The sequence below is a fragment of the Mangifera indica genome, chromosome 6, assembly GCF_011075055.1.
Source record: "Mangifera indica cultivar Alphonso chromosome 6, CATAS_Mindica_2.1, whole genome shotgun sequence".
In the NCBI taxonomy this organism is placed as follows: domain Eukaryota; kingdom Viridiplantae; phylum Streptophyta; class Magnoliopsida; order Sapindales; family Anacardiaceae; genus Mangifera; species Mangifera indica.
Genome location: NC_058142.1, coordinates 15,441,913 through 15,455,444, shown reverse-complemented (window position 1 = coordinate 15,455,444; position 13,532 = coordinate 15,441,913). Strand labels below are relative to the sequence as shown.

General features: G+C 32.4%; 1 protein-coding gene across 1 annotated transcript; it reads left to right on the top strand.

Moving 5' to 3' along the window:
• Positions 1-487: 487 nt before the first annotated feature.
• Positions 488-7,119, top strand: LOC123218199 (subtilisin-like protease SBT2.2). The gene is made up of 10 exons (XM_044639484.1): positions 488-1,191; positions 1,883-2,036; positions 2,348-2,745; positions 3,429-3,524; positions 3,730-3,802; positions 3,982-4,264; positions 4,614-4,939; positions 5,123-5,393; positions 5,502-5,783; positions 6,356-7,119. The coding sequence occupies exons 1-10, from the start codon at positions 947-949 to the stop codon at positions 6,766-6,768; spliced, it is 2,541 nt and encodes an 846-aa protein (XP_044495419.1). The 5' UTR covers positions 488-946; the 3' UTR covers positions 6,769-7,119.
• Positions 7,120-13,532: the final 6,413 nt, after the last annotated feature.

Genomic DNA, 13,532 nt, shown 5'->3' with positions numbered 1-13,532 from the left:
AACTCATTAATAAAACAATATTATTTTACCGAATAATTAATAAAATGATATCGTTTTGATAATTGTTTGATATAATTCAAATCTAATTATGATTCAAACTAAAATTGAATCAAATTATTATTTATGGACTTATAGGTTAAATCGAACTAAATTTTTTTTAACTTGAGTTTAGTTTGATTTAAAAATAATCAATCCTCACAATTTAAGTTCACCTTAAAAATTTTGAATTAAAATAAATTGAATCGAAATATACTTTCAAAACCAAACTAATTTGGTTGAACCCAACCCTATTATGAGGTTGTAAAGGCATTATTTTAAGCGTGGTCAACAAATAAATAACAATTTTCCAATTTTTTTTACTTACACATGTTCCAAAAATAAGAAAAAAAAAAAGATTTACAGAAAAAGACAACAAAACCCTTCAACAATTAAAAACAAAAAAAAACAAAAGCAAAATTCCATTTTCTTGTGATCTTCTTCTTCTTCTCCAATTAAACTAAAACGTTCAACTTCACACTCCCCAAGAACGTTTTTTTTGCTTCTTCCTTCTCCATTTTCTCCTCCAAAGCCTTTCTTCTATTGATACTCTTCTCTGCCTCTCTCTCTCTCCGCCACCAAAAGTTCTCTCTTTTCCTTTGTTTTCTCACTAAAAAAGTAGCTTCTTTTGTGCTTTGTCCCACTACTTTACACCTCTCTTACATGGAGGTTTAATGGGCGGCATTTGATTTTTCCCATTTTTTCTCTTCGCCTTCTTTTATTTCTCAGAAGGGCTTCTTTTATTTCTCAGAAGGGCTTCTTTTATTTCTCTCAGGGTTTTTCTTTTTCTCAGTAAAACCCTGAGCTTTATTGAAAATGAGCCTCATGGTTTGTTTTGGTTCTTCGTTTTGATTTGTGGTTGTTGGGGTTTTGATTTTTTTTTTTCTATTTTGCTTACGATTTTCACCCGATGGAGAGCTCTAAGAAGTTCCTGTTCTGGGTTCACTTGATGGTGCTTCTCTTTGTGGGCTTGTTTCTCTGCTCTTTGTGTCAGGAAGATTCAGATGAGGTCACTACAGCTGTGTACATTGTTACTCTGAAGCAAGCTCCTTCTGTTCATCAATATGCTCAAGAACTCATAAGATTAAACAATAAGCATCGTTTCAACAACCAAGATGGAAATTCTAGTAGATTAACTAGATTTCAAAAACCAAGGTGCTGAATTTTTCTTCAAGTTTATACTTAAAAGCTCTTTGTGTTTACATTTTTAGCTGGTTTTTATTTTATACGTTACTTAAGCAGTTTCAGTTCAGTAGTTTGGTGTTTATAAGAGGCGTTCTATCTTGTTAAAGGTATATGTTTTCTTGATTTTTTTTTTTTTTTTTTGATTTTTGCTAGTATGAAATAGTTAATTTTGTTGTTTGTTTAGGGGTTTAGAAAGTAGAATAGAAAACCGAATGTCTCATGGGGTCCTCTTGTCTCTCGTGATTCCTCTTTAAATTGTCCATTATGAAACTCTTGTAAACATATGTTTATATACATATATACATTATATACGTATATACATTATACCATATTATTGATTTGATGTTCCCCAATGTAAAAGAATTTCTCTGTTCCTTAATCTTACTCATTTTGTTATTATTGTTGTTCTTATAAATTGAAATCAGCAATGTTATCTTTGATGTGGCATTGCTTGGAAATCAGTGTGTGAAATAATGAGTGCTCATTGTATATACTTAATTTTCTAGTTTAATTATTTGTCTATAATTCACCTGATACTGATGATTAGGTGTGATATATACTTTCATGTATAATTTATCTACCCTTTTCAATGTTTGTATTTTGGACAATGGAAGAGTGCATTTGACCAATTATAGTTTGAATCTTTTCTTTCTATACTTAGGAATGCTTCGATATCCCATCCAAGCACTGTTTCTCATATTTCTCGAGTTCATGATACAATATTAAGGAAGGCATTGAAGGGGGAGAAGTATCTGAAGCTGTATAGCTACCACTACTTGATTAATGGTTTTTCAGTGTTTGTTACCCCACAACAGGTATATTATAAATTAATATTTATTGTCATCATTTATCATTATATTGTTGTGATGATTATGCTGGTAGTACATTGGTGGTGCTCTGAGTAATTGTAGGCTTTTCTTTTTGGGTTCACTTTTGTTCTCTTTTAAAGTTTTCCTGAGTTAAAAGTTGTAAGTGTCTTAGTAATAATTTTATTTGCTCGGTCATACTTGTATGCGAGAATAAAAATGCCTAGTGAGCTATTACTTTTTATGGCAAACTATTTCTAATGTTCAAGAGGAAATTCACTGTGGAAGTTCTTTTGCTGTTTCATTGATCAATTTCAAAGGCAGAGAAGCTTTCAAGGCAGAAAGAAGTGGCAAATGTCGTTTTGGATTTTTCTGTTAGAACTGCAACTACACATACTCCACAGTTCTTGGGTTTGCCACAGGGTGCCTGGGTCCAAGAAGGTGGATATGGAACTGCTGGAGAAGGAATGGTGATAGGGTTTATTGATACGGGTATTGACCCAACTCATCCAAGTTTTGCTGATGATGTAACTGAGCACCCATATCCTGTTCCTTCCCATTTTTCGGGCATTTGTGAGGTTACCCAGGATTTTCCTTCTGGTTCATGCAATAGGAAACTTATTGGCGCCCGTCATTTTGCGGCCTCTGCTATAACTAGAGGAATTTTCAACTCAAGTCAGGACTATGCTTCACCATTTGATGGTGATGGCCATGGCACGTGAGTCCACATTTACTTTTGCATTTAATAGTTAGTGTTATATTATTTTGGCAGTACCTTTTTCCTTGTATCTGATATGGTTTTTACAAAGATTACAGCATTTTCTCCTTTTCTATTTAAATTTTTTCCAGATGAAAATCTCTTCTGTTTGTTGGTTGGTTTGTTGCACCACGTTAAAACCTGCACTAAAAATTTTGAGATTATGAAAACATCCCTTCTGTTTGTTTCTTCTGTGCTATAGCTATAATGAGGCATATACTTGTTAGTAATTTTCAGGGAATTGTGTTTCTTCAGATGGTTCAATCCATTAATACACTGTATTGGTGTGAGAAAACATGTTTTGCTATTTGTATTTTCTGTCCTGTAGATGTTGACATGGCTGCAGTTATGTCATAGATTTCAAGCGTCTTTCACATTTGATTCTTTTCCTTTAATTTTGTTTCCAGTCAGTTTGACATTTTCTGCTCCTGACACCCTTTTGACGGCAAGTGGACAACTTTAACTCAGTGTTCTTCTTTTATGGCTTCAATAGGTTAATTTAAGAATATTTCTGTTATGATACTAAAATGTAGTAAATTGTCTTTTCAAGAGCTTCGGAAAAGGTTATGATGGTTTCTACTTTCAAGTTGGCGGCATTTTATTCGGTTCCTCCCAATGTAAATTGACTCTAATAATACATACAGGCACACAGCTTCTGTTGCTGCGGGAAATCATGGTATTCCAGTGGTTGTTGCTGAGCATCATTTTGGAAATGCAAGTGGAATGGCGCCGCGTTCACAGTAATTAATTTGAATCAACTTTATAATGTTTTTTCACTTTAATGTGCTCAGAAATTGGAAAATTAATTCAGTTTGAAGATTATTATGTGCAATATGTTCCCGTTGCATTTCTTGCCATAAAAGCTTCATCATTGTTTTGGGTTATGAATTCTTATTTTATGGTTTTTATTGGTTAATGTGCTAATAAAGTGACCATGTTTTTCAGTATTGCTGTTTACAAGGCATTGTACAAGAGCTTTGGAGGCTTTGCTGCAGATGTTGTTGCTGCCATAGACCAGGTACATAGGGTTGATTTTTCTGTTTCTGAAGTAGTTCAGTTGGAGAACTGGTGCATCCAAGGAGGCCTTGATCTTTTATATATATATATTACGATGTATCAGTGAAGAAAAATGGAGCTGTGCAACCATGGATATTATGAGATCTGTAATTGCTTTATATTGCCATTATCTGTTTGCAGGCAGCTCAGGATGGAGTTGACATTATAAACTTATCAATTACTCCTAACCGGCGTCCTCCTGGCATTGCGACCTTTTTTAATCCCATTGACATGGCCCTGCTATCAGCTGTGAAGGCTGGCATTTTTGTTGTGCAAGCAGCTGGAAATACAGGACCTTCACCTAAGAGCATGTCTTCCTTTAGTCCATGGATATTCACTATTGGTGCTGCCTCTCATGACAGAGTTTACTCAAACTCAATATATCTCGGCAATGATGTTGTTATTCCTGGAGCTGGACTTGCACGTAAGTTTTGTCTTCCTGTTATTCCAATACTATTATTGATTCATTATTTCCTATGAAAGATCTTATTTTTAAGTTTCTTGATTTATTCTACAAACTTGACAATTTGGCCAATAAAAATGAAAATTAACTCGGAGAAAAATTAACTCGTTATCAGAGCTAGGATCAGTTGTAGGAATGGCATAATCTGTCATTTATTTTGTGATACTTAGATGGACCATTAATTTGCACCTGATTTGAGCTTTAGACTATGTTGAATTTGTTGATGAATGCCATTATAAATAATTTCAAGCATTGATCATTAGGTATTACAATAAAACATAACTGGTATTACTATGTGTTTCTTTTTCAGCGGGAACCGATAAAAATTACACTCTGATTTCTGCACTTCATGCTTTGAACAACAACACAACAGTCGTTGATGATATGTATGTCGGTGAATGCCAAGAGTCCAGTAGCTTCGACAAGGATTTGGTCCAAGGAAAACTCTTGATTTGTGGCTACTCAATACGGTTTGTGCTTGGGCTTTCTACTGTCAAACAGGCATTACAAACAGCAAAAAATCTCAGTGCGGTGGGTATTGTGTTCTACATGGATCCTTTTGTGATCGGCTTTCAGCTTAATCCAACTCCATTGAGAATGCCTGGCATCATAATTCCGTCCCCAGATGATTCCAGGGTATGATTCCGCCTTTTTGTTTGTTTTGACCCCCTTCAGGAGAAGCAAGATTGCTTGTTGCAGACCGTTGCATTTAGTTCTCATCAAGACTTACAGTGACATCACTGAATGCTGAGGGTTGAATCAACCCATAATTCATCTTTCTTTTTCGCTCTTAACTCACTAAAGCTTTCATGATGGCAGGTTTTACTCCAATATTACAATTCTTCTTTGGAGAGAGATGGACTTACAAACAAGATTATTAGATTTGGAGCAGTGGCATGCATTTCAGGTGGGCTAAAAGCGAACTTCAGTAACTTGGCTCCAAAGGTTATGTATTACTCTGCCAGGGGACCAGATCCAGAAGACACCTTCCTCGATGATGCTGACATAATGAAACCCAACTTGGTAGCTCCTGGAAATTTTATTTGGGCTGCTTGGAGTTCTCTTGGCACTGACTCAGTTGAATTTCAAGGTTTGAAGACCAACACATGATAACATTTCAGTGTTATGATGCCACATAGATTTAAAGCTTCATATAAGTTGTAAAATCTACCTTAAACTATTCACTTAACCCTTTCAGGCGAGAGCTTTGCAATGATGTCTGGAACTAGCATGGCCGCTCCTCATGTCTCTGGGCTTGCTGCACTAATTAAGCAAAAGTTCCCTACTTTTAGTCCCTCAGCCATTGCATCCGCGCTTTCCACTACAGCAACTTTATATGACAAGAGTGGGGGACCAATAATGGCTCAGCGGACTTACGCCAAACCCGATGAAAATCAGTTGCCAGCAACACCATTTGACATGGGAAGTGGGTTTGTAAATGCAACTGCATCCCTGGATCCAGGTCTAATTTTTTATTCGGGTAAGTCATTTTGCATTTAGCACTGTTCTGGTTGCCATTGTTGCACGGTCTTAGTTATGCACAGAACCTGATGTAGGAAAATAGCTGGGGATATGTTGCATCAACTTAAAGCGACAAAATAAAAATCTGATGATGTGTTATTATATGATTAGATGTTATTTTATCTTTAATTCAAAATTACTCAATCACATAATAATATATCATCTGTGTGTCCAATTATTTACTCAAAAATGTATACACAAAATTTTATTTAAAAAAAAAAAAGGGATACTTTACTGGTAGAGCAAAAGAAAACCCATGAGTAGGAAACCTAGGCATGATACCTTAGAAAAATCTCATCCATGAAATGTGTCTTGTGTGGGATCTTTTTGATGTATCTTCATTAGCTTAAGAAGTAACAAGCATGACTTGTCAGCTATATTGGTTGGTTCGATGCAGTTGCAAATTACCAGATCGCTAGATATTCTGCATTATGTCTCCACACACCTTTTACTGCAAGTTCTTGATTTTCCATCAATGTTTGTGCAGATTTAGTTGTACACTATTTTTTACTATATGCTTTGTTATTGCAGGTTATGACGACTACATGTTATTTCTTTGTGGCATTAACGGATCTCAGCCGGTGGTATTGAATTACACCGGTCAGAACTGTTGGACGTACAATTCTACAGTCACCGGTGCAGACTTGAACTTACCATCCATTACAATTGCGAAACTGAATCAGTCAAGGACAGTGCAAAGAACAGTGACAAATGTAGCTGGTGAAGATGAGTACTATAGTGTTGGTTGGAGTGCTCCATACGGTGTCTCCGTCAAGGTGTCCCCGACTCGTTTCTTGATACCAGGCGGTGAGAAACAGGTCTTGAATGTATTCTTCAATGCGATAATGAACAGTACAGTGGCAAGCTTTGGAAGGATTGGACTGTTTGGAAATAAAGGGCATGTTGTAAACATTCCACTGTCAGTGATAGTTAAAATGTTATAGATTAACACTGATAGGCGAGCATTTAGGAACAATAAAACTATATATACTCATTTTTGAGTATTCAATTAGGTATATAGATAATATGTCATTATGTGATTGAGTGATTTTGAATTAAAGATAAGAAAACACTCAATCGCATAATGATATATCATTCGAATACTCAAAATATACTTAAATTGGGTGTATGTAGTATTACTCATTTTGGGATGTGTTTTTGTTTGGGTGGTGTGTCATAATTTTGTTTTTGTCAACCGATTAATTCATTCATTATTGTGTACATGCTAATGGAGTGGATTGTAACGTATTGAAATGTGAGTGTCATAATCAATAATTTTTCTGTTTTTGCTTTGATTCAGTCTCCCTAACCATTGCTTTGAAATTTGGGTCGGTTAGATCGGTATAACCGGGACCTAGTCCGTCCCAGCAAAGTTAGAAAACTTAGCTTGCAATTGGATTAAATTGACCTAGGATCGAATTTATGTTGTAGTTTTAAGTGTCCTCAATTTGGTCATGTAAGCATGGCATCTACGCAAAATTTTGTAATTATTAGGCCATAAATCATATTTCCATGTAGTTATGTATTGTTCAAAATTTTATTGAATTTTTATAATTGAAGACAAAACTCCATTTTAATTAAATATAATTTAGAATTTATACTTGATGATTAAATAAATAAAATTTTTTGTATAGTACTTTAATATTTATTTAAAAAGTCAATTGGCTAAACGAAAAAACTTGAATTGACCCCTAGATTAGGTGATTAGAATCTGAAAACATTGTGTCAAACCCCTTGGTGTTTTGATGATGCTAAAAACACAAGTTTGCATATCTAACATTGTCTAAGGAATGTGTGAAAAACATTTTCAAGTGGACACAAATTGGAAAATACAAAAACAGGACATACACACCCGTGCATCATGACTACACCCTCTTTTATTAAGCCGAAACACGAGAAAAAGTGGTTGTGTATCTTTCTCATACAGTTTTGGGTAAAGGTTAACATGGTCAAACAAACTACACACCCATGCATCATAACTATATGCCTTGTGTATCAAACCAAAACACGAGAAAAAGTTGCCATGTATCCTTCCCGTGCAGTTTTGGGCAAAAGTCAACATGGTCAACCAAATACATGCTAGTGTATTAAGGACATCCATCCTTCTGCTTGTCCCTTACTTATCATTTCATGTCTAAAACATTCTGGAATTTTAAAGGTGCAAGGTAGGATGCCCATCCCTCAAGAGGCGCATTTGAAAATTTGACTATTGGGAGCTTTGACTGAAGATTGATAAAGCACAAAAAGTGAAAAATTGAAGAACATACGCCTGTGTGTCTCGTAGAGTTTTGTAGATGTTGAAGGACAAATCTATTCTCCTAATTAACGGTCATATGAGCTATTCTAGCAGTCCAAAACTATAAATTTAACCAATCTCTCCTCCTTTTTGTCATAAATAAAAAAAAAAAACAATAAAAGAAAGATAAATTAAAGCTTTTTTTTTTTTTAATTTCCAATTTAAAGCTAAAACAATACCAATTTGAAAACTTTCTCTCCCTTAGTCAATATCTATATGTTTTCCCTTATTTTAACAAAAATATTTACCAAGCTTTGGTGTTAAAGCAAGTTTATATGATAAGGTTTTGGAAAAATTTTGGCATAGTATCCTCTATATTTTTTATAAATGCCTTTTTCAATCAACAACAAATACACTTCAATACATGCATTTATACCATCCAAACTTCTTTCTAACCCCAAGCTACAATTCACCTCAAGAAATTACCTCAATATTAGTATCACATAAAACATTATCCAACATCATCAACCAATTCAATATCCAAAATAAGGCATTAAACCAATTTTCATATCTATTCAACCTTAGAACTATTTATCAAATATTCAATCCAAAAGAATATCATATATCCAAAAACTATTCAATCAAGTATCATCAATAAATATATCTTCTCATGTCAATAAAATTCAAAATATATAATTTAAACTCAAAACATCATCAATATAATCAATAGAAATATTCAAGGAAAATATCAAAAACATTATCAATATGTTAAAAGCTATGTCAACTAGGTATCTATACAAATTTTCAAAATTGATACCTAGATATCAATATCATCCACAACTATGAACATGATAATTAACTAAATAAGCATGAGAATAAGTATGAGTAACAAAAAAACATGTTTCTCAAGAATGTTACGATATGCAGTGTGAGTAAAAGACAAAATGAAATGCATGAAATGGTGTATATGCAGAAACATAAATTTGTGAAACCTTTAGCATTTTGCATAAAGTTGTTGATATAAGATTTTTCAAGAAATTTGAAGTAAAAACCATGCAATGAGACAAATTGTTCATGATCAATTTTGAACATAAGTTTGCATTAATTCGACTCAGTTTTGCAATAAGCATTAAACATAGTTATGCACCTAAACTTATATCAAACATCGCAAATTCATACACCTTTGAAATATGTCAAACATATAAAATATATTCATATCATCATATATTTATCAAGATACATATGAAATCATCACTAAGTCAAATTCATCATCCAAATATTATCATTATCATATAAATGAGCATTCAACCAAAATTATATCAAAGAGTATACATTCATGAGAACATATCAATTTACCAATAACATATACAAAATTTAAAACATCCCATAAAACATATTGATCAAATATCAAAAGAATATATCAAACATCAAACCTTAAGAGCAATATCCATTCAAGCTTTTAATTTCAATCACTCAACCAAGCTTAAACACACATATTCAAATAACTAACCAACTCAACAATCAAAATCATATGGTTATTGATTTTAAAGAGAAGTTTAGGAACTTACTTGATATCCTAAGCTTTCAACTTAAAGAGTTTTAGCATTTAACTTGCCTTGGTGCTCCTATCTCCATTACCCGAATATGTGTCTTGCATAGTCATTCATTTTGCAACATTTTGGTTCCAATGCTACAGGGCACAATTACAAAGGCATTTAAGACTTCTTTGATACTCAAATGGCTTTGGGCCAGTCAAGGTCAGTCTTCAATGTCCCTTTAGGAGACCAAACCTTCTTTATTTTAAATGGTTTATCATTCCTAATTGGATACTTTCCAACAATATGACCAACAAAGCACAAAATGCAATGAATAATCATTCTTTAATGACCTATATGATTTAGTAAAAGAATTACTTCCATTATAGCTTAGACCTTTTTTGTTTAATGCATATCTTTGAGATGCAACATCTCATCTAATCTTTTTGTGTCTATCTTAAATTTATCTAAAATCTCATTTGAGGTAGTCACTTTGAGATGCAAGCATCTCATCTAATCTTTTAATGCACATCTTTGAGATGCAAGCAATGCATCATTTTCATCTTTGAGTTTTTCTAACTCATTTGATATTAAAATCTTTTCATTTTTAATAAGCTCAAGTTCTTTCTTAACCCTAGCATGCTTACTAATGAGATTTTTATAATCATTCTTAATGCATGCCAATTGTTTTCTCAAAGATTTATTTTTAGCATACATGCATTTATATTCATCCATTGGACAATCAAATGCTTCTTGCAATTCATTAGAAAAGTAGGATTAGAGTTATTACCCTTTTCCTCCAATTCACTCTTTGTCATAAAGTATAGATTGACTATTTTGTGCTCAAACTTACTTTCATCACTATAATTATGACTTCCACTCCAAGTGGTTGCAAGCACCTTCTTTCTTAACTTTTTCTCCTTCCTCCTCTTCACAAGTTGAGGACACTCTTGTTGGACATGATCGGACCTCTTGCATTCATAGCATATCACTTCATTGTCACTATCTTTCTTGTATTTTGATTTGAAATAGTTCTTGTCTTTGCTTCTTGAAAGGAACTTATTGAATTTCCTTGCAAGAATACCCACGTCTTCCTCATCCATTGAGGAATCATCACCATCATTTTCTATTTTCAAAGCAATGTTCTTCTTAGGCTTGGTCTCATCCTCTTTGGGTTTTCTTTTTCATCTCAAGTGTTAATAGGCTTGCAAGAAGCTCATCCATGCTTATTTTGCTTAGTTTTTTTTATTCTTCAATGACGGTCACCTTCATGCTTCATGATTCTAATAACAATCGAAGCATCTTTTTTATAAGCTCAATGATCTCAAACTTCTTTCCAAACCCTATAAAATCATTTACCAAGTTTGAAAACGTCTTCTAAATGTCGGTTATATCTTCTCTCAACTTCATTTCTAACAACTCGTATTCTCAAAAGAAAAACTCAATTTTGGACTTCTTCACTTAATTTGTACCTTCATGAGTAGTTTGAAGGATAGTCCATATCTCTTTAGCTGAATCACATGAGGAAACACAATTAAATTTGGTTGAGTCTAATGTACAAAACAACATATTCATAACCCTTGCATTTAAAATAATTAATTTTTCATCTTCTTCATTTTTAGACAAGTTTGTTCCAGAGTCCTTAGGCACAAAGTCACCATTTTCAATTTCCTTAACTTATAATCTATGGATTGAATGTGAAGTTTCATCCTAATTTTTCATTGAGTATAGTTTGGACCACAAAACAATAATGCTCTTGTAATGTTATGTCCTTCACCAAAAGAGAAGATAGATGTGCTAGCCATTCTAAATGATCTTAAACTCTAAAAATTGTTCGATTTTACAACCTAGAGTCTAAGCTCTGATACCAATTGAAAAACTCCAATGGTTAATAATCCTAAAGGGGGGTAAGTAGGATTATTTAAAACTTTTTTAATCCAATAAAAAGTTTTAAGCAAATTTATAAACCAACTCAACCAAACATATAAACGTAAAATCTTTCAAACAAATATTTGATCAAAATCAATCAATTAAGCAATCTTAATAACGGTAATAAAACAAAATCAATATTCAACAAATTATCACAACACACATATATAAAACTTAAAGTAAAGAGAAAGAGATAGAAATGCTCAATAGTTTATAGTAGTTTCGAGTTTTCTTTTTCAAGTCTCCTACGTCCACTTCTTTAAGTAACCCACTTGAAGTTCAACTCGTAAAGATATTGTCTCTTTACAATAGTTTTCTGGGATTTTGCCCAAGTACACTAGTTCTCAAGGATTGCACCTACCATAATAGTTTATCCAGGATTTCACCCACGAAGGTTTGAATATAAAAAATAATATTTATTAATGCCTCTACAAGGTTGATACAAGAAAATAAGCACAAATGTATCTCTCAAGAATTTAAGTTATGAGCTTGTTAGAAAAATTGGAGAAGAAAATGAGTATATGATTTTATATGTATAATCTCTAATCTATTCCCCATCAAAGAGTCTTCAATTTATAGCCTTGGATGGCTAAAATGGCTCAAATTGTTGTTGGTTACTATAATGTATCCGTTGAACTTCGATAATAATTTTTTGGTCTTAAAAACATGATTGGAGAGACGTCCTATTTTGAGGGACGTGCATTCTCTTACACATTTTGACTTTAGCGACTTTAAATTAGACATCCAACGATAAGTTTTTCAACTATCAAGAAAGGCAAGGTCATATGATAGAGAAGTGCGAAAAGAAAGACCGAAGAGAGATTGATTTGCATAATAGACAGAGATCGATGTTAATTTTTTATTTGAGTAACCAATGGTTTCATCGGTAGGATTTGATAAAATCGTTGAGAGAATGAGCTGGAAATAGAGATATTGAGACCGAGGGTGTGTTTGAAAGTCAAATCATCATTGGAGATGGTTATTGGAAATTGCAACAATGACTAGGCTTTGTTTAGCTCAATAAAAAATAAATGTCGGTGTAAAAAATGAAATAAGAGTTTTGTTATTGTATTATATTTTATTTAATTCGAGGTTATATTATAATTTTAAAAAATAAAATAGTATAAATAAAATGGTAATTTTAAGATTTTTTAAATAAAATTTAATTATTGATGAAAATATGTTATTTCTGCTATCAAGAAGTGAAAAAGCATAATTAGGTTGCACGTGAAATGGGAAATCGTAATTTTCCTCTTTTCAAAATTAAATTATTAGATAATCTCATTATGTCGGAACGAGGTGGTGAGATTATACCCTACAAGTCTTATAATTTGATTGCCTTGGCGACTGTTATTTTACTAAAAGGGCCATTTCCCACCCAAGATTTTCTTAAATGATTTTTTATTCTTTAAGTTTTAAAATTATCATCTATTATCTATTTTAATTAATAAATTTCACTAAATAAAAGGATACAAAAGTTATTTCATAATTTATATTTTCTCTTATTGTTTCAATTTCTTTTTTTCCTTATTTTCTATTTTTCTTTTCTCTCTTATTTTTCTTTTTCCATTTTAAAAAATTTAAGGAGTGATTTGTAATTTTTTAAAATATTAGAGTGTTAATAAAATTTAAAAAAAGACTCAAAAATAAATTTAGCTGTATTTAAAATTTTTAATATATTCTTTAATAGTTAAAAAAATCATAATTACACTATTAAAAACTAACAAAAATATAACATTTTAAAATTAATTAAAATTTTGATAATTTTTAGTAGTTTAAGTGATAAATTTTTTAAAATAACAAAAATATATTAATAATTTGATATTTATATTGAATGATAATAGTAGTCTTATAATGTCAACAAAATTATAAAGTAGTCATTTTCAAGAAAACTGAACAAATTCATGGAAAGTAAGGGGTGAAAATTTAGCTTTTTAAAATTCGAAGGATAGATTCGCTTCATCAAACCATGGGTGGGACCTTGTAATTTGGCCTTCCTAAGAACCAG

What these genes read in the sequence shown, in the direction of transcription:
- LOC123218199 (XM_044639484.1), top strand. Translation starts at nt 947, where the DNA reads ATGGAGAGCTCTAAGAAGTTCCTGTTCTGGGTTCACTTGATGGTGCTT. An exon ending in GATGGTGATGGCCATGGCAC is followed by an intron (nt 2,746 to 3,428) that starts GTGAGTCCACAT and finishes TAATACATACAG; the next exon opens with GCACACAGCTTCTGTTGCTG. An exon ending in AGGTCTAATTTTTTATTCGG is followed by an intron (nt 5,784 to 6,355) that starts GTAAGTCATTTT and finishes TTGTTATTGCAG; the next exon opens with GTTATGACGACTACATGTTA.